Genomic DNA, 22,590 nt, shown 5'->3' on the forward strand with positions numbered 1-22,590 from the left:
GTTTTTTTGGCAAGAGTTAAGCAAAATTCACAGGGGTTTATTTTAACTAACATGCACTACAGCAAGTTTTATTAACTAAAACACATTGAAAGAACCAATATATATGCGTTGAAAAGAATATCAATTCCTTTATCAAATTAAATTGCCAATTTGTCTATGAATACTTCGGATAATCTTGATTTTTATAGATATTTTTGGTTTTAAAATATATTCTTTCCAAAAACTACAAAACATTTAGAGCAATACAGTACAAGGTTAAAAGAATTCTTCAAAATAGTTAATGCATTTATTTTTGTGTAAACCTTGCAACACTTAAGGGCATTGGGGGTAAAACACTTTTTTCTCAATTTGATCTTATTTTGTATAGTTTTCACAAAGCTACAAGATGCTTTTTATAGATTTTAAATTTAAAATAGTTTTTGAGACATAGCTGGTCAAAGTTGGAGGCAACAATAGGTTCCTTAAGGGAGGCGCAAAGTAAAACGGCAAATAACTAGAAATCACTAAAAATCTATCTCCTCCTACGTTTTTGAGATAACCATTCTAATATATCCATCTCAAATTATAGGAAACGTTCCTTGCAATATTTAAAAAATAAAAAATTATAACAAAAAAAACTGTTTTTTTGTTTGTTTCTTATATAATTTATTAATTTTTTGCTTGTTTTAAAGTTTTGTGCAACAGAATTTTCTAAATATTGCCAGGAACATTTCCTAAAAGTTTGAGGTAGTTATCTAAAAAATGTAGGAGTAGATAAATTTTTAGTGAAATAGTCTATTTTTGCTGTTTTAGTTTGCGCCTCCCATAAGGAACCTATTGTTGTCTCCCACTTTGACCGGCTATATCTCAAAAGTTAGTTAACATTTTTTAAATCTGTAAACAGCATCTTGTAGCTTAATAAAAACTATATCAAATAAGATTTGAAAAAAAGTGTTAATTTACACCCCTAAGCCCTTAATTTTTACACAAGTTATGGAGCATTTCAAGGTATTTTTGAAGTAAGAAACAGCATAAAGTTAATTGCCTTATTTAAACTTACATAAGGTCCAAAATACAAAATAAGCCAATAAAATTAACATAGCTTTAAAAAAATAAATCTAGTTCTACAACACTTTTTATAACTTTTCGTTAGATTTTCTAGTCACCAAATAAGTCAATTTCTGTCTGACCTCCCTTTTCATCCCATAAAAAGACCTATTCTGTTTAATTTTAAGTAATTAGTTGTGTTACTTTAGATAAATAAAGTTTTATTTTCAGCTTAAGTAAACAGCACAAAAAGACAAGTAACAATTTTGTAATAAAACTGCAAAAATTTAAAAAAACAAGCTTAATATGGCAAGATCGTTACGGACTGCATCTACTGAATTGATTGGTGCATCAGAAATTATTCCAGGTTAACTTATAAATAGTAATAAATAAATTAACTTAAAATTATGTGAAAAAAAGATACCTCTTTAGAGTAAAATTTTATTCTATCCTTTCAAAATACAATTATGGCTTTCTAATTTGTAATATAGAGAGTTTATATTTTGTTTACATAAGAATTCTGTAAAATATAATAAATAATCTTAAAGTAGTTTAATTTGTTTAAACTTTTCATTCATGCTCATTCAATTTTTTTTAAACTTCTTCTCAAAAATTGTAACACTCAAAAAGATTTTTTTTATGAAAATATCTACTTTTATTTGCTTCAACAATACTTTGAATTTTACAGCTAATGTTTTAAACTTTTTATATCAAGGTTTTAACAGTTTTTTCTTACTTTTTCAAATTAATATTTTTTTTTGTCAAAACAATTATGCTTTTAAATTTTTACTATACTTGAAGTTGTTATTGAGATTTAATGTCTAAGTAATAAATAATCAATTGGTTCTTCATGAAACTTATATTTGATAAATAATTTTTTTTTGATAATTTTCATTAAGCTACATTTCTGATTTCAATTTCTTGATCTCAACATATTCAAGTAAATTTGTTTAGAGTTTTCTAATTGAAGAATCTAACATTTTTTATTTGTTGTTGGTTGTTTGTGATTATTTCTAATTTATTATTGTTTAATAAGATTTTCAAGTTTTAAAGTGTTTTTAAGAATATAACTATAAATAGTAAGTTTTTTATTAAGTGAAATTATATATAAACTAGTGTTTTACCCGACCCAAACGCTGGATCTAGTTGTAACTTGCTAAGATCTGTATCAAAACAAAGTTTTATTTAAATAAAAGTGTTCTTTCCTGTCTGGGCTGGATCTTGATTTGAAAAATGTCCCTATCTTTATTTGAATGGACGTAAATAAAGATTAAAGTTACAGTTTTGGCAAAGCTTTGCCAGAGCTGGAACTTTAATATAAATTTACTTCCAATTGGAATCAAACAAGATAATTTTAACAAATCTAGATCCAACCTAGACTGAATGCAAATACTTTTTCAAATAAAATTTTGGTTAGATCCTGATAATGGCAAGTTATGGCCAGATCTGGCAGTATCCGTAGTTTGGATCATGTAAAACACTAATAGTATTTTTTTTTAATTAATGAAATATTAAATATATTTTTCAGACATTTTCTAAAAGTTTAGAGTTTTATGCTAAAAGTAAATCTAGGTAAAAGTGTATATTTTTTATTATACAATCTTAGAGTTGACCATTAAAGTTGTTTTACTTGAAATATTTTCTAGAAAATAAGTTTTTGTATCATAAAAACTAATATCTTTTTTTTATAATATTATATGAATGTCTACTATAGCTTTTAGTTTTTTAATAAATATGGATATTTGTTTTTTTATAAAAATGCTGTTGACTTACTTATACATTAAGCTCACAAATCTGTAGTTTATTAATTTGTGCTTTCTTTAATTTACTATCAGCCTAAGAATTTACTATTATCAGTCAGTTCTACAAATAAACAGTTTTCAACTTGAACTCCCTCGGTTAAATTTTAGTTTTTGTTAGATATAACTAAAAATTTTCATTATAAACAATTTCATAAAAGATTAATAGTTTTTGTATAACCAAACTTAAGTATTAAGTATATAACTTTATTAAAACCAGATCATGATTTTTAGTTAATATTATTTTCTTGTAGAACACAATTAACAAATGTAATCTAACTTTTTTTTGTTTTAAGCAGTTATAAATAATTTTATATGTTAAAACAATCCATCTGATATAATTTTTTTAGTGGATTGAAAAACATCTTTTATAATAATACTAGGTTATTTTTCAAAAATTAATTAAAAAATATTAGTTTAGGGTTTTGTTAAAAAAATTGTACTCTATAATCGTAATTTATATTAAGTTAAATTATTATATTGTTTATTGTGCAATGTTGGGCTCAAGCATCAAGACATGAGCCACTTTAACAGGACACACAATGAGAAAAATAAAATAAGTTACATTTTTATTCAACAAAAAATAAACATAAACAAAATACTAAACAAAGTTAGAATTATAAATAACTTATTAATAAGTTTAAACTTATTTGCTTGATATAAAAGGCAATAACTTAGTACATACAAACAAATTTGTAGAAAATTAATAAAAGTAAATTAATAGTCTGTTAGGGGGGAGGCGTAGGGAAATAAAACTAATTAATATTACAAATAGAAAAATTAAGAAATCAGTATTTGAGTAAGTTTAAGTTCAAGTATTATTTAAGTCTGTTTCTAAAAAGATATTTGTGAAGTTTTAAGAACTGAGATTTTTGAAGTTGCTGTTTTAAATGGTATAAGTTATAGCTTGATTTATAAATAATGAAAACATGGTAACTTTTTATATTTTTTTACTTAACATAAAATTTATTTCAACATCAGGAAGACAAAGTTTTGTAAATTTTTAAAAATTAAGCACAAAAATTTTTTTGGTATTTATGTGTACTAAAGATTTACAAATTGAATATAAAAAACATAAAAAAAGTTAAAATAAGAACACATTGACAATAAAATATTGTTACATTTAAATGCAGGTACTTGTTTTCAAATACTCTCACTCATATATAAAGTTTATTAAAAATTGGAGGTCTTAAAATATTTTTTCAAATATTTAAAGTTGTAGTTAATCAAAATTTGTTCGTATATCCTGCTATTTTTTAACTTGCTTGTTATATCTAAATATTTTAACTTCTATTAATATTGAACTAAAATAGAAATTATAAAGTTGATAAAGAGAAATATAGTTCTTATTGTAAATAAAACCTTGAAATGACTTATATTTTATTGTTATTGTTTATCCTACATTGTTTAATAGAAAACCATAAGAAACTGAGTTATTTTTTATACAAGTAATGTTTAGAGAAGTTTACACTACTAAAGCCATTAACAAATTTTGTAAACATTAAAAAAAAAACTAATTAAAATATAAATTAACTCTTACAAACAAACTAAAGTTGAAAATTTTTCACATAAATATAACAAAATGTTAATTTCTATTTTTATGTTTCCTGCATAACCAAATTAGCATATGAAAACAATAGCTTTAACTTTTGCATAACTGAAATTATTTTATCTTCAGACCGTTTCTACTTTGCTATTTTGAGAAGTAAACCTAAAAGTTCAACCAATACGCACTATTTCTGTATTGACGAAGAATATAATTATGAAAAGTAAGTGAATTAAAAAATTTTTTTTCTAATGTTACAATATCAATATTTTCACAATAATATCAGTTAAATTAAGTTACTACAAAAAACATAAAACTTTGGAGTAGAAATAGTTTGCTAGTTTAAAAAGCATTTTATTTATTTAATTAAAGCTAATGTTAACTTTGTTTTACAGAATTATAATTTTCAAAAGTTAACCAGATAGAAAAATGATAAATAATGTTAAATTTATTTTTAGTTTTTATGCTGACTTTGGACCACTGAATTTGGCATATTTGCACAGATATTGCTATAAAGTAAACCGAAAACTTCAAGTAAGTATAATTTTTTTAGTTTGATTACTTTTTTAGTTTCAGTGTGAAATTTTTACTTAATAAAATTTTAATGAAATTTCTATGTCCTCATATTTCTTACCAAGAGTGTAACATATGTCAAAACTATTGCTAATTGTTTTGCATTTTGTCATTTAAGTCCTAGTATTTAGATTATTTTTACAGAGTAGAACATAAGGTAAGCTTATACTCTAATATAGGGACAGATCACTTTCACACTATATAAGATAAAGTTTTGAATCTACTATCTATGTAGTACCAAGCTAAGCTTTTTAACTTATCCATTATATATATGCTGCTTAATGGAAGCATTGAGTGGGCTGAAAGATGGTAAATATTATAATTTATGAATAAATGAAATCAATAAAAATAAATAACATACTGTTTATATATTTATCATCTTTTAGTCAACATCCTTGCCCAGTTTACCTCTCAGAAAACTCTATCAGGCTGGCTAGGAAAGCTTCACTAGCTATTAAATCAAGTTTTACTAGTGTTTTGTTACATGTTATCTGTAACACCAACCGCTCCTTATTGGAATAATTAAAAATGCTACACCTACTGACCAATTAAGCATTGTTAAAATTAAACGTTTCTAGTTGTCATTGCGGAAATGACTAAATAGGTTGTACATTTTAACGTTTGCATGTTAGAGGAGAGCAGCATGTACAAAAAAGCTAAAAAGATACATTTTAAATTGCGACAAAAAGCCTAAAGGTCAATCACTTATCCATGAAAACCTATTCAACAATCCTACTTGGGCTAAGAACTACATTAGTAGTAGATTCAAAATTCTACCAAGAGTGACAAACACCTACTGCCTCTCAGTTCTAGAGTTGTTGTTCATTAGAACTTGTGGGCTGTAAATTACAAAGGTTTTGCAATAAACTATTTAAAAGTTGTTTTCATCTGAACGTATCTGTAAAAATACGAAAATATTACAATTAAGTCTCTTCTTCCTTTTAGCTAGCTTCACTATTTATAATAATTACAGCTAGTACAATTAAAGTTTATAATTAAAATATAAGTAGATCATTATAATTTCATACTTAATCACATTTTATTTTGTTATGATGATATCGTTGCTTAATATTTTTAACTATTCCTTCGCACAAATTTATAATTTTTTAAAGCATAATTTGAATTGTTGTACTTTTTAGTCAGCAGGTTCAAAAAAAATTATTCACTACACATCTTTTGATGCAAGAAAAAGGGCAAATGCAGCTTTTCTAGTTGGTGCTTATCAGGTAACTTATAGTTTTGATTACAGATTATAATTAAAATACTTACTTGTTATTAAGTAAAGTCTAAAGTTTTTTAAGTATTTGCATAGCTTAGGTTCATAAACTCATAAACTTAGCTAGTTCGTAGGTAAATGTGGCAGAATTTATGCATAACAGGGCTTATTTATTTAAAATTGAAATTCAAGCACCAAATTTATTTTTGTCAACTTATACTTAAACATTTTTAGTTTTTTAATCAGCAAATTATAACAATATAATCATGAAATTTGTACTACAGTTTCCCAATTTAATAATTATCATAGTTTTTTTTCTAACATAATGCAAACTTTTATAGTTAAAAAATAACCTGTAGGCCTTATGTTGCCCATCCTTGGTGTATTTGCATACAAATTTTACTTTTTATATTTTAGGTTATTCATCTAAAGAAAAGTCCAGAGGAAGCGTACCGACCTCTCGTTGCAGGAAATTGCCCTCCATATTTACCGTTCAGGTTACTATTGAGCATTTTTTGAAATTTTTAGTACCCATAAGATAAATACTATTTATTACCTGAACAAGTTAGTTATTTTATCACTTTAAATGAGATACTAAACGAAGGTAAATATAGTTGAAAACAGTTTACATGCTATACTAATAGGTGACTTGGAATATTAAAATATAATTAATAGTGAAATCCAGAAAACTAATTTCATAATTCTTATTTACTTATATTAAAAGTATTGTTAAAGCGTGCTATTTATTAGGACACTGTAAAGTACAATTGTAAAGTTAAGTTTATATAAGAAAAAAATCCTCTTTAAAAAATGATAGTTTAGATACTTCATGCACACAAAAATTAAGTTCATAAGTTAATGAAGAACTAAATTGATAAACAATTAGATTAATAAAGAATTAAATAATAAATTTTTCAAGATTAAATTTAAACTAATACAAAAAAAAAAACAAAGTTTTAATCTGCGTCTTGAAAAATGAATTGGTTTTAAGTAAGCTGTAGAATATGTTATCTTATTTATAATTTTGCAAAACTTAAATAAGCTTTATGTTGCAAGTTTCATATAGTTTCAGTGTAACTTGACTTCTCTAGAATACATTTGAATAGTAATTTATTTAAACTTTTATTAAACTCTTTTTTTTTATTAAAGCCAAAATATTAAACTAGCTGAAATTTATTTTTGAAATTATTACGCACTAAGTTACGCAGAAAAAAAAAGTTTGAGCACAATGCATCAGTGAAAATTCTCTATTTGACATTCTGTAAACTTAAACTTGTATGCAAATTAGTGTGTAAATTTTGCAAGGCGATTGTAGTGCTTGCGTTTTCGTAGAGTAAAAAAAAAGTGAACTTGATCGATTTAACTGTTTCAGTTTTAACAATAAGATGAAATCTTTTACGCTTCCATAGGATTTGTTAGCTAGATGTTTTATTAAATCTTGCATTGCTCAGATGTTCTAAATCTATTTATACAAAAATACAGCTTAATTTTTTTTTTAGACAAATATTAAATTTAAAGATATGAACTTTTAAATTAAAACTATCATTTGAAATAGGAATAACTTAGTGTAAACTTTAATGTTAAAGATATAACATTTCAAAATTAAATTTACACAATTAGAACTAAATAATGCAAAATATCAGTTTAGATTTACTTTTTGTTTATTTAATAAATGAAAAGAAAAACTTGAGTTACAAATTACTTATGCATGTTGCTGAAGTGCTTATTATTGTTTAACGAAAAACTATTCTAAATCTGATTATTAAATTTTTACTCGTATTTATACTTGTTCTGCCATAATTTTACAATTTATGGTTGTCAATATGTAACATAAAGTTTTTTACAAAAATATTACAAAAGCTAGTTTCTGGTTCGAATATATCTGAGAAAATAAAATAAATAAAAGTAAAAAAATATGTTTAAGTAGATTTTTATAGTCTTATTTATAAACTTATATATTTTTTTAGGTCATAATAAAAATAATTTGTATTTAAATAATGAAAAATGTTATACGTGTTGAACTATGATAGTATTTAAATTGGTTCTAAGAGTTTTGTCCCAATGATTGTAATACACTTAAAAGTTATTTTTGATAGAATAAATCGAATTATTTACAATTAAACTTCTTTTAACTCTTTGGAAATTTTGTTTCTACGTGCGCTAAGTGTATTAATTATTATGGAATTAACAAGAGATCTAAAGAAATGTTTAGGTTATCTTAAACCTTCCTTAAACAAATACAACATGAGTCTGTAGTTCGAGTCTATAAATTTCAATACTTTGTGAAAAGAATTATTTAGATATAGTAAATATTTACAAATATACTTGTTTTTTTTTTCTCTTCTACTTATACAATTTATTTCTGTACATTTTAATCTCAGCATGTTGATTTTTTTAAATATAAAAGTAAAAACAATCTTATAACTAACAGCCTATTTAATAAAGTTAAAATTAACAGAGATGCAGCATACGGGCCTTGTACATACAACTTAACCATATTGGATTGCTTACATGCAATAGACAGAGCAATTACTTTTAACTTTTATTCACCGGAGAATTTTGATGTTGAAGAGTATGAATTTTACGAGAGGTTTGAAATTAGTAATTTAAAAGTTATTCATTTATTTTATATATATTTGTTTCCTTTTTTTTTTTTAAGTTAAATAAAACTTTTTAAAAACAGCTTTAAAATTAATTTATATCTGATTATGTGTAAAAATACTTAAAAGTTTGTAGATTTAAAATAACAGTAAATAAACTAATTGACTTATCTGATACACATCATCTTTTTTTTATAGTTTTTTATTGAATTACGGCATGTGTAAGTCCAGGGTTTGGCTCTGATAGACTTTCGCCAATGTTTGCGAGAAGTATTTGAATTTTTAATATCTCTTAAGGCTTTAAAAATTATTTTATAAAGTAAATAATTTAAGATGATTGCGTCTAATTTATTTTATTTTTAAATCAAGATTTTAAACTTAGTAGTTTACTCTATTCACATTCTATTATATATATATGCTTAACTATTACCTTTACAGTGATTTAACTTTTTTGAATTTATAAAAAGTTGCGATTTATTTTGAATACAAAACTTATATATACATATGCTTATATTGATGTGCAAATAACTAATATTAATTTTTGTTAAACAGATTTTAAAGCATAGTAAACAGGATTTTTGTCACGCTTAATAATGGTCTTTGTTTGCTGTTTTTTTAATGAAAAAGATTTATTAAAAAACGATTGAGGATAAATTTTCCTTAAACGAGTAAATTATTTTTAGTATAACAAATTTACAAATGCTTGTATAGATGTTTATTTAAAAATTCATGACAAAACAAAAAACAAATTGAAATGTTTAAATGCCAATAATTGGTAAACTATCAGTTAAAGATATTCCGTATTTAATTAAATTACATTTTTGTTAGTTAATAAAAATGTATAACTTTTTAAACAAATTATTATGTTTTTAGGGTAGAATTTGGAGATTTTAATTGGATTCTTCCAAACAAATTTCTTGCCTTTAGTGGACCTCATCCTAAAACAAAAAAAGAAAATGGTATATTGTAATTTTTATAGCTTTTTTTTTCCAATTTTAATTAACTTAAACTAAAGCTTAATTTTAAAAATAAACTCTTCTATTTTATTCAACTAAACTTTTAAGAATTATTTAATGATAAATCAATATTAGAGATGCCTAGTATAAAAAAGTTTTACTAAAAATAAGATATATTTCAAAAATATTTTTATAGAAATCATGCTAAAAAAATTAACATGGATTAATTTTAGCAGACATATTTTTCAAAGGCATAGGGTGGGGTGGAAACTTTTCTGAAAATCACTCTTATTTTTTACATACCTAGATAAGCAACTTGATACTTTTTACCATTTGTTAAAATTCGTAACTTTTGAGTATAAGCGATCAGAGTTAGATCATTCAATAGATTTTATGTGGGAGGCGCAAACTTATAGGGCAAAAATATACTATTTCACTAAAAATCTATCTCCTCCTTTAGTTTTTGAGCAATTATTTTGAAATTTTCTCAGAGTAATCTTGAATAAAATTAAAATAACTTTTAGGAAACAAACATATTTTAATTACAAAAAATAAAATAACCAAAAAAAAAATTTTACCAACATTAGTTATTAAATTATTATTATTTTTAATCTGCTTCATACAAGTTGTTTTTTATATTAAAATGTACATTTCATGAAAATATTTTAACTAAACTACTTTAGAAATGAAAGAGGAGATAGGTTTTTAGTAAATTTTTCAAAATTAAGGGAAAATTGGTGTTGAATTTTTTAAAATTCCATACGGTGTATTGGAATTTTTTTACAAAACATGTTATATCTCAAAAACTAATTGATTTTTTTTGTTTTATAAAAAGTATCTTTTAGTAGTATATACTCTAAGCTTTGAAATAAGAGCTAATATCAATTTTTGTAAAAAAAAAATGTTGGACACCTCTATGCCCTTAAATTTAAGTATTCGTATTGAGTCTAGTTTATATTACTAATAAGTTAGTTATAGAGTTATGAATGCATACTATTTTTTTAGTTTTAGATAACTTGTTTTGTATCAAAATAAGAGTTAAATTTTACCAAACTCTATTTGCTGTGTAAAAATTAACGGTATTTTTTGATCAATTTTCCAAGCTATACTTGAACCGCCACAAGTATATAATGTTTGCTTTTAACCTGAGATATTTCATTTTATAGTCTTTTAAAATGCAATGATGAATTATGTTGCGATGCTTTATACTAACTATATTGATGTTTTATTTATTAGAAAGTTTAGAAATTTTCATCTACTTATTACAATATCTTACAGTTCATAATCTACTTTTATACTCGAATAAAAAGTTGATTACCAAATTATTTCAGGATATCCATTACATGCACCTGAAGCTTATTTTCCTTATTTTCGAAAACATAATATAACATGCGTGATAAGATTAAACAAGAAGATATATGAAGCACGAAGATTTCAAGTGAGCTTGTTTTTACATTTCATAATTGATTGTATTTGTTTATCAAACGAAAGCATGTTTATTTTCATTAATATTTTTATGCATCCAGTATTGACCACAAAATTTTCAGATATGTTTTAATGTTTGAAGTCTATTAATCTTATACCAATTAAACATTTTTTGTTTATGATTGACTTTTAAAATTAAAGTTTTTTTTAATTTTATAAAACTAAACTTTAAACTTTATTTTTTATAAAATATTAATTAATTTACTTTTGTATAGATAATTTTTAGTAAGAATTTTGAAAATTTATTCTTTCAAGACTTTATTTTGCAAACTAAGTTTTGGTCAAAGACCTCGTCAGTGCTTAAACAAAAACTCTAAAAAGATATGTAACAGTCATGGAAAATAGTATTTAAACAATATTAAAACATATAATAGTAAGAATTTTATGCTTGCTTTAATAAATTGTGTTTGTATACAATAAGTTCTTTTGAAATCATGCAAAAATTTTTAAATATTTTTTGCCAAAAAGAAGTCTAAGTTGTAAGTTAAATTTATTTTTACTATCACCAGATAAAGTTTGATTATTCAATGTTTTAATGAAATTCTAAAGCTGGAATTTAACATTTTTATGAACAAAAACTAATTTTTAAGTAAATGTTAAAAAAATGCTTTATTAGTTTTTATATTTATGAAATTATGTTTGTTTAAGTATATTGATTATTTTTATTTATTAGATACTTTACAAATAAACTTATTAATTATTTTTTAAATAGTTTGCTTGATGGCTAAACTGTAATAGTACTGAATAAAATATTAACAGGTAACTACTATATAAAAGGTAATAATGTAAATGAACGTAAGAAAAACAAAGCGAATTGCATTCATTATGTTAACTACGCTAAGTTTCTCACAACAAGTTGTTATTGACATTTAAGTTGCTAAGCAATTTGTCTACGTCTACTTATTACCGGCACCCAGTGATTAAAGTTTAACTGCATTTTTTTTTTATCCATTTGTTTCGGTTCTATGTTTTGAATTTTCAAATTTACTAAACTTTAATAATATCGAGTAATATAAGTATAAAAGTATTTATAAGCTTCAAATTTTGAAACTCAATCAAAGTAATATTTTTAAAGTGCTTTTATTTAATTAGGTAAAAAATACTTTATATTAGAAAATTTAAATAATATACTATATTATTTTCAAACAATATAGTTTATATGTTCTTTAATAAAAATATTTTCCACTTTAAAGTTACTGTTTTTGAATTTTTTGAAATATTTTCAATATCAAACGTTTCTATTTTAAGATTTTTGTTATCTTAATAATATAAATTTTCTTAGTAACATAAAAAAGCTTAAACGAATATAGCATGTAAAAAATATATGTTTTCATTGAAGTATTTAATTAGTTTTCCTAACTCAAGCTTAGTTTTGTGTTTACAAATTTATAACTATCGCAAACGCTATTTTATTTGAATATCTTTTTACCAATGGGTTACGATTTCGCAACGTTAAAACTCAGGAAGTTTTTAGTCATCATAAAAACCCCTACGCCATCTGGCCTCACAATTGACAATAAACATTTAATTTTAAAGCTTTCAATTAATTTGCAGTATTTTTTAAAGTTTATCAAAAAAAAAGTAAGTCTGAATTGATATTAATAATTATTCATGTTTTTATTCGAAAAAATAAGTGAAGGAGAGTTGTATATAAACATCTGTAAAACAAAAGCATATTTTATTTTTAGAATTTGATCTGTTGGAAGTTTAATAAAATCTTTAAACTAACTTTATTTGTTTAGTAAAACAAATAAATATTTTAAATATACGAATTAAGTTTAGAGCGTTTTTAAACTAATTATTAATTGTTTAAGTTTCTAGTTGATGTTCATTTGCTATAACTTACGGATATTAAAATGAATACCTAAAAATAACACCAGAGTGTGTATTTATAAATAATAAGTGACTTTATACGAAAAAAAAAGAAAACGTGAGCATTAAAACAACATGATTAAACAGTTTGTTTTATAGGATGCGGGTTTTGATCACTGGGATTTATTTTTCATCGACGGTTCAACTCCTTCTGACGAAATTATTCAGAAGTTCATAAGAATATGTGAAAATAATCAGGGTGCGATTGCCGTTCATTGTAAAGGTAGATAAAAAGTGTTTAAAATTTTTATATTAAAATAGTAGCGATCTTAATGTTGATATGAAATAGATTGTATAGTTAAAGAAATATTTTTTATATAAATGTTTTCTGTGCCATGAACTTAAGTAAAATTTCTCGAAAATTGTGTATTTAACAAATGCATAAACTTTGAGCTTAAAAACCGTTCTTATATTTTTTCGTTACTTTATGTAAACAAATAAAAGCGTTTAATAATATTGCAATCAGTAACTTAAATAGTGCGAATGCATTTAATAATTAAATAAAACAATTGATTTGTCTCTAAAATTCTTAACGCATATTTGTTATTTATTTGTTTCTAATTGTACAATTATTTTATGCTACCTTTTAAAACAAAGTAGTTTTCTATATAATACGACAATTTAAATTTCAGCGGGGTTGGGTCGAACAGGCACGTTGCTGGCGTTGTACATGATGAAGCACTACAGGCTGTCCGCCGCTGAATGCATCGCTTGGCTGCGCATTTGCCGACCTGGAAGCGTCATTGGTCCTCAACAGTATTTTCTGGAAGAGTCAGTTAAACTTTGAACATGTTCGATAATTTTAACAATTTTTTTGTCGCGTAACTTCTTAATCATAAATTACTTGAGTTGTATTCCATGTGCCTCTATAGTAAGCATGATAGTTAAGTAGTTGATAACAATATTGTTTGTTGTACAGTTAACAATATGACAGGAAACAGCAAGCAATGTGGGCTGAAGGTGACGAATACCGAGCCAACATGGCCACTACTAACCACAGAGCCACTTCTCACGGTGACACTACTGAACGGAGATCTTCTAAAAAGGTTCGTTTTGTACAAGCTATATTCACATTACTAATTTTACTAAAGTAGTTTTAAAATATGTTTATCTACTAATACTGAAAATAATTGATTCTAAACCTAACAACAAGATGGGTTCGTAGTGATTAGATTTGAAAATAGTTTATTTGACGACCAAAAACAAAAAAAAATATTAATTTTATAGTTAAGAATTATTTGTTTTACAGACAAAAGCAACTTCTATAATAAACACAAAACCGCCCACTCAAACCGGTGAAAATTCGCAAGGTGACCGTTTAATGAAAATAAAAGCAACAAGAGGAAACATTAAAACTGACACCAGGTTATTAACGTTTTAAAGTCAATTGGATTAAGTAAAAATAATGACCCCAGATACATTTAAGCAAAAAAGTGAACTATTTTCAAATTAAATATTAAATAAAACAAGTCTGTTAAGTTTTATATAGTTTGTTAAAAGGAATAGTAAAAAAGTATTAACTTTTTATTTATTTATTTTTATTAATAATTTCTTCTTTTTTCTTTATTTTTACTATTACTGTTACCCATAAATTTATATATATATTTATTTATATCGATTTTTGTGCTGAATATTTGTAATGTACAATGTTCAATTCTTACGTCATATTGTTTTTGTTTTTTTTGTAAACTTTTGCATCTTTGTTTACCAAAGTGCTTTTTATTTTAAATTTGAACTGGCTGAAGATTAGAGACAATCTTTTTTGTCTTTATGAAACATATGTTCCAGAATTTTTATAATCGCCATTTCAATAAATTATTTAAAAGCCCTTCAAGTGGGCTCAGTAGAAGGTGTTTAAGTTTGAACATTAACCTTATTTTATATATATGTATATATATATGTATATAAATATTTATTATTATTATTGTTTCTTTATTTTTTTTTACTATCAGTGTTAACCTTGTCCTTCTTCAGTTGTTTTCCCTTTTTGTTGTTTACTTGATCAAATAAAAAAGTCACCCCAACAATTTGAACAAGTAAAAAATATGAGCCCAGAAAAATTTGGATCAAATTATTTGTATTAATATTACCTAATTTTATTTATGTACATATACATTATAAAACAAAACATATTGTTTTTGCTTATTTAATTTATACAAGTTGTATTAATATTTTCAAAATTAGACAGAATTTTCTAAATATATCAAGGAACATTTCCTAAAAGTTAGAGGTAGTTATCTCAAAAAACGTAGGAGGAGATAGATTTTTAGTGAAATAGTCTATTTTTGCCGTTTTAGTTTGCGCCTCCCATAAGGAACCTATTGTTGCCTCCGACTTTGACCGGCTATATCTCAAAAATTATATTGAATTTTTAAAATCTGAAAAATGCATGTTGTAGCTTAGTAAAAACTTTATAAAATAAGATCAAAAACCAATAAAGGGTGTTTACCCCCCTATGCCCTTAAAGTATTATATTTTTTAATTAGTTAGCCAGTATTTATTTCGGCCATTATCAACAAAGTTGAGATGTTTTATGCCATCGATAATAAACAATGAACTTCACCGCAAGATCTACAACAACAGCATCCGAGACAATCCTACGACCGGTTTCGTCCTAATTAGGACTCATCAAGCAGGAATAGTCGCGAGAAACTGCTGTTGTGATCTTAACCAAGCGGGCTTAAGTACAAAGTACTGAAGCGACCGTTTGTGGGTAAAGTTGAAAAAATTGACACAGCTTAATAATTCAGTACTTTGTACTTAAGCCCGCTTGGTTAAGATCACAACAGCGGTTTCTCGCGACTATTCCTGCTTGATGAGTCCTAATTAGGACGAAACCGGTCGTAGGATTGTCTCGGATGCTGTTGTTGTAGATCTTGCGGTGAAGTTCATTGTTTATTATTAATTACTTAGAAAAATAAAAAAACATGTATTGTCACTTACCAAAAGAAAAATCTACTAGATATATAATAATTATTTAAAATAGTTCTAGTCAACATAGTACAACAATAAAGGCTGTTAGGCTATTACTATATTCATTTATAGATTGTAAATGTAGTAATAAAATAAATAAAAATATATAATATTTTGTAAATTAAAAAACTCTCTTTTGATATATATATTTTTTTTGTATCATAACATTATTTATATTCAAAATTATATTTAAGATAAGCTAATATAACTTTGCTTTATTTAAATTTTTTTAAGAGCTTCAGATAAAGAGTTTATTGTAACTGACAAGTACTGGTAATATCACCACTGCAAAACTATAGTTTTTCAATCAAGTTAAAATCACTAAATTGTTTATCACAATCTTATTAATTAGATATAAAACCGCTTTTTTTTTCAAATATATTTTGCGTTTTGAGATATTGCCTCTTATACATTTTTTAAAGAGTTTGAGTTGTCCGAGATTGAATTGTCATGTAAACACACTTAGCCCTACTCTTAAAGGAAATGATTAATTTTTCATTAAATCACTTTTGTACGAAGTACCACTTTTGCACAGCCTCATGTTTATTTTTCAGTTTTATAAAAAAATTAATTTATAGCTAAAATAAAACTGCAGTATGAATAAAATCTACGAAGTTAAAATTCAAACAAAAGTTAATTAGAAACTAAAATTTAATAATTATTAAGGGCATAGGAGGGGTGCAACATTTTTTTTTTACAAAAAATAACACTGGCTCTTATTTCAAAGCTTAGAGTATAAACTATAAGATACTTTTTATAGAACAAAAATAGATCAATTAATTTTTGAGATATAATAAGTTATGTAAAAAAAATTACGATACAGCCGTATGGAATAAAAAAAAATCAACACCAATTTTATCGGATTTTTGAAAAATATACTAGAATCTATCTCATCCTTCAGTTCTAAAGCAATTTAATTAAAATTTTCAGGAAGTGTACTTTTTAATTAAACAAAATGTTTGTAGGAAGCGGGTTTTCGAAAAAAAATAATAAATTACAATTAATGACCAAAATTGAAAAAAAAATTGTGTATTTTTTATAAAAAAAAATTTTGACAAAAATTAAAATATCTGTTTCCTACAAGTTATTTAAAATTGGTTAAAGATTACTCGAAAAATTGTTTAAAATAGTTGCTCGAAAACTAAAGGAGAATATAGGTTTTTAGTCTATTTTTACCCTTTTAGTTTGCGCCTCCCATATTGAAGACTCTAACTTTGGTCGCTTATATCTCAAAAGTTATTTTTAATTTTAACAAGCGGTAAAAAAAGTAACAAGTAGCTTATCTAATTATGCATAACATTTTACTAAAAAAAAGTGTGTAACCCACACCATATGCCCTTAAAGTAAAGTTGGATTATTATTACAATAAACCTAATTAAAGGTTAGTACAAAAATGACTTTCGTGAATTTTTGACACATACCTACCCTAAATAAGTAACATAAAATTAGGGTGGCCACTAAATCTAGAATTTGACAATTTAGGCTAAACAAAACTTAGAAAAACCTGAAATTTTGAACAAAAATCACTAAAAAACTTGAAAATTTTAAACAATTTTTACATGTTAAGTAGTAAATTTCGATTTGACACAAAAAATCTACCATATAGATAAAAAATTTTTGTTTTAATAAATTTTTTGATTTAAAAAGTACATTTAAAGTAGCTTTACAGTATCTTTTCAACGTTGTTGTACTACTTAACACAGATTTTAACCTTAAACTTAACTTTAATAAACTAAGAAATAGACCCAAAAACGTGTACTTTCAATAACCTCGAAAAAATTTCTCAAAAACCAGTGACCACCCTGTAACATTCAAACTATTTAGGCAATTAATAATGTAGCTCACAATTTTATTTTTATATATCAAACTGTTTATTATCTAAGTAAGATATAATTACATTCGTTAAAAATGTCTGGCAGTACTTTATAAGCAGTACATTTAAAAAGCTTACGTTTACAGGAGAAGTTATCACGAAAACCAGCAGCGCTCGGTATCAGTCGCTAGAAGGGTACAAGGGACGGATGCATCGAAAAATCGGGGAGTCGTCACTAGGAGTCGTGCAAGATCATCTTCTGTTGGCGTAAAAAAGTAAAAGAAATATTTTATTTATTTTTTTAAGTCAAAGATTATTATCATATATAACTGCATACTGTGATTTCGTTCACTACAGTCCTACGTAGTTTATAAATTTTCAGGTATTATTCTACTTATGATATAAAAAGATTATTGCGTTTTTATTGCACATCATTGCCATTTAATTTTGTTTGACAATGGTGACTCCAATATAGTTCTTTAATTTTTTATCGTAACAATAGTTTAAAATTAGTTTTTCATTTAAAACTAACTTTTTATAAACAATGTTTTTGATTAAAATAAATACACAACTTTAAAAAAAACTTAAAGTTAAATTGTATGACATGAATAAAAAGTTTTTAATATCCAAAAAAAAATATATACTTATATAGTTGTCTATTGTAGTAGTTTATTAAAACATATAGTTTTAATTAAAAATTGTGCTTTTAGCTTTTGCTTATAATTTTCTTTTTGCTTTATACTAACAAAACACTAGTTTTATACTAGACAGATTTTACAACATTGTACATAACTAAGATATTATACAATTAAACTGTCAGTATAAATTTTTATCTTCTCACTAAATTAGATAAAATCTTAAATAATAAAACTAGTTTTACTTTAGAGCTTGAACAATGGTGAAAACTATTTTTTTACAAAATATATTTTTACAAATCACATAGTGTACCGAGTTGTGGCGTGATTTTGCTTAGATTATTAAACTTGATAGAGCGTAGATTTTGCTTAGCTTAGAATCACAAGTTCATTTTAATTCACTCCAGCAAGCCTCCAACCGCTCAGCCAATCAAATCGCAGAGGCCCCCCTCGTCGTCGTCGATTGCCAGGCAGCAGAAGGCGGAAGCTTCGTCGCACAAGTCGCAGGAGAAGTGGGTCACCAGGCTGCGGCAAGGTCAGAATTTGCAAAGCAGAAATCACTTTGTTACGTCACGAACACCACACCGTCACAGCTCTAGCAGCTTTTACGCGACGCGAGACGCGCACTCGGAGTTTGACAGAAAGTTGTCGGCTAGCAGCAAGCCGCCTAAGAGCGCTTACAGCAGTCACAACATTTACAATTTGAACAAGAGTTCGGATTCCACTAGAACAAAGTCCACACCCATTTCGGACCATTTTAAGCTTAATTTTGGAGTTAGTGACATGAATAAAAAAATTAGGTATATTTATACTTATAAAAATAAATGCAAGGAGTCAAAAACAAAAAAGAATGAGAAAGATGTTAACCATAAAACTCCTTTTTGTCAAACTTCGAGTAAAAATCGCAAAAAGTCTAATCACAAATTACAATTTGATCAAAACTTTTTAACTGAATTGCTTTCTGAATACTAATTATGTGTTTTTATGTTCAAGAAATTGCGAAAAAAATTTTTAAGCTGCACGTCTTATTTATTTTATTTCAGTTTTCAATCATTAAATGTTTGAGTCATAATTGTTTTTGCTTGCACTGTGCTTCTATGCTTTCATTTAATTTAGCAGCGGCTTCTGAAAAGAGGTCAGTCTTTTTTTAAATATTATGTGTTGATAATTACTATTTGTTGCCTGTTTATTAGGTATGCATGATATTTGTAATAAAAGTTATAAAACTGTGAATTAAATTTATTGTCCATAAAGCATGTTTTTTTTATATCTTAATAAATTTTAGAAAGCCTATCAATTTTTATTATTTTATTTTTTAGCTTAATTTAATTCAAGTACATACTTTTATTAACTTTAACCCATATACTTTTGTAGTTGTTTAGTAAAACCTAGCTATTGGCCCTTAAGGTGTAAAAACAAAGTCATTTAATTTTTTTCTTAATGTTAGTACTTTATAAGATACCTTATTTTTATAAAACAATCATAAAGTTTAGTTGTTTTTTTGTTATGTAGTTACTATTTATTTGTACGCTTTTTAAGTTAAAACTTTTTTATTTATTTAAACCCCTTTAATAACAATTAAAAACAACTATAATTATCATTAGATTAATATTTTTCAATTAGATTGTGCTTAGAATTTCTTAAATATTTTGACCTTATTTTAGTATAACAAAGTCTTATATTGTTTCTATATTCATAGAATTTTTCTCACTTGGATAAAATTAAGTACTTATTTTCTATAACATTTTATGATTATTTTTTTCAAGGTTAGTCTTTACAAATTTAATATTTAGTGCATCTTCTAGTATTATTACCATTTATGATTAAGACTATCAAAAATATCTTCAAAAAAGTTACTTATAAAAAGTAAATTCATTAAAAATAGAGGGGTGTCATTTCTGCAACACTAATTTGCATAAACTTTATAGTGGCTTAATAATTTAAGAATATTTTTCAATTATTAATCTATTTCCAATATCCACAGATTAGAATTAACACTTAGTTTATACTATCAACTTTTGTTTTTTAACTAATAGTAAAGACAAAAAAGTGTACTATTTTGAGAAATTTAAAGATTTTTGCTATTATACAGGGTTGCCAAAAAACTTGGAATTTAATAATTTCGTTGAAAAAATATTGTAAAACCTAAATTTTAGATTATTTTTACATGTTAAATTATAAAGAAAATATATGATGCAAAAAATCTATCATATACAATATTTTTTGTATCATTTAAAGTTTTATTTATTATAAAATACTTATTTAGTAGCATTGATGTATCTTTTCAATATTTTAAAACTATTTAAGACAGTTTTTTACCTTAAACTTAATTCTATACTAAAAAAGACAAAAAAACTTCTATAATCAAAAACCTGTAAAAATTCAAAAATATTTTGCAATCCTGATTATATAAGGTTTTAACAAAATAAGTTTAAATGAAGTATTTTAACTTAAAAAATAATTATAGCTTAAATTTTATCAAACTTAGCTTATAAAGTGTGAATTTTTATTATCAGTTTGACCAAAGAAAATCAAACATTAATTGAATGATAACTTGATCAGTGTCTTTCTGAAACTAACAACCTTAAAAGTTTAAAAACTGTAATAAACTAGATTAATTTTTATTTAAGTGTGTACACTAGATATGATTAAGATGATTATACAAGTTATGTTTTAAGATGTAAAATTTTGTTTAGTCATAAATGTTTTTAATATTTTATGCTATGAATATTTATAAATGAAAAGTATAAGGGGTTATTATTGTTTTTTAAATCAAAGTGCAATTTTAGTTAATATTGTATTAAAATTATTTTAGGTAATAGATTAATAGTTTAATATTCTAAAAAATAGAAGCTTTACATAGTGCTTACACTTTTACCCTAAACTTAATTTCACTTATCGCTAAATGGTAAAATATTATTTGTTATAAGTTAAAAAAAAAATTATATATAAAATAAAAAAGGCATAAACAAACAAAAAATCTGTGCTTCTAGTTTGAAACTTAAATATTACAATTATTTGTGTATATTTTTTTTTGTTTTTGCCACTATTCTTAAAGTTTTTTGGTAATTGAAACTTTAAAATAAAAACAATAATGGAATTAATAATTTTTACAAAAAGTAACTCCTTTTTATATTAATTCTTATTACAAAATACCTTTATTTCTTTTTTTAGTTGACTTGAAATAATTTTTTTTTAATTCTTATAAAAGAAAAATAAATTTCTAATAAAGTTTAATCTTGTAAAAAACAAGTACATCATATGTTCAACATTGATGTTTCATATTATCTGAGCTTTTTCTATGACATTACTAACTAGTTTTAGAAGTTTTTATTAAATAATGCAGTATTGCTTATTGCAGAAGCAAATCTACTGCTTTATCATAGTAAATTTATAATGTCTCCTTTACTTTGTCATATCATAGTAGAATAGTAGTCCGAAAAAGTAACTATATTTAAAATTTATTTATGACTAAATTTCAAAACCGCATAGTATGAGTTAAAACTTTTAGAACTGTTGTTTTTTCTTGCTTTGAAAGTTTGCTTTATGTTTTATGTGCATAAATTAAAACAAAAATAAAAAATGGTTAGAACCATCATTAGAAATCAGTCTCAGTCTTATACAAGCACTTTGAAGAGATCTTTCGTTTATTAAAAAACAAACATTTTCAATTATTATTCAAATAGAATCCTATTGAAAATGTTTGTTTTTTGATAAACGAAAGATCTCTTCAAAGTGCTTGTATAAGACCGAGACATCATAACGAGCGTACCAGATGTCTTGCCTAGTGGACAATGTATTGAACGTTGCACGGCAAAAGACAATGCTGACGTCACTGATCAATGCCAGCAAATGGTTGCTTCATGCTTGCATATATAAACCGATTGTAGTTCCAGACTACAAGTATTTTCGCTAATGACTGTCTGATTAGTCCTAATCAGGACGAAACCGGTCTCAGTCTACTGAAAACTTGTGGTCTGATAATTGAAATGGTATAACCGAACCTTGTAAACTTGAGCTTGTCTCACGGCATATGAAAGTTCAGGCTTCGGTTCTGTAGACTTTCGCCAATGTTTTTGTTGATATTTCATAAAAG

At 24.9% G+C, this 22,590-nt stretch overlaps 1 protein-coding gene across 1 annotated transcript; it reads left to right on the plus strand.

Annotated features, from left to right (window-relative positions):
* The first annotated feature begins 1,255 nt into the window (after positions 1 to 1,255).
* Positions 1,256 to 16,323, plus strand: LOC145846264 (dual specificity protein phosphatase CDC14A-like). Its single transcript, XM_082953142.1, has 13 exons — positions 1,256 to 1,393; positions 4,504 to 4,594; positions 4,830 to 4,905; positions 6,084 to 6,170; positions 6,578 to 6,657; positions 8,619 to 8,750; positions 9,634 to 9,719; positions 11,048 to 11,154; positions 13,173 to 13,296; positions 13,706 to 13,844; positions 14,008 to 14,119; positions 14,323 to 14,438; positions 16,281 to 16,323. The coding sequence occupies exons 1-13, from the start codon at positions 1,333 to 1,335 to the stop codon at positions 16,321 to 16,323; spliced, it is 1,254 nt and encodes a 417-aa protein (XP_082809268.1). The 5' UTR covers positions 1,256 to 1,332.
* The last annotated feature ends 6,267 nt before the right edge of the window (positions 16,324 to 22,590 follow it).

Source organism: Thalia democratica, unplaced genomic scaffold (genome assembly GCF_965202585.1).
Source record: "Thalia democratica unplaced genomic scaffold, ktThaDemo2.hap1.1 HAP1_SCAFFOLD_365, whole genome shotgun sequence".
Lineage (NCBI taxonomy): Eukaryota > Metazoa > Chordata > Thaliacea > Salpida > Salpidae > Thalia > Thalia democratica.

Excerpts from the sequence above, each read along its gene's own strand:
- LOC145846264 (XM_082953142.1), top strand. The coding sequence starts at position 1,333 with ATGGCAAGATCGTTACGGACTGCATCTACTGAATTGATTGGTGCATCA. Across the intron at positions 4,595-4,829 it reads GAAGAATATAATTATGAAAA|TTTTTATGCTGACTTTGGAC; the intron begins GTAAGTGAATTA and ends ATTTATTTTTAG. Across the intron at positions 13,297-13,705 it reads GATTGCCGTTCATTGTAAAG|CGGGGTTGGGTCGAACAGGC; the intron begins GTAGATAAAAAG and ends TTTAAATTTCAG.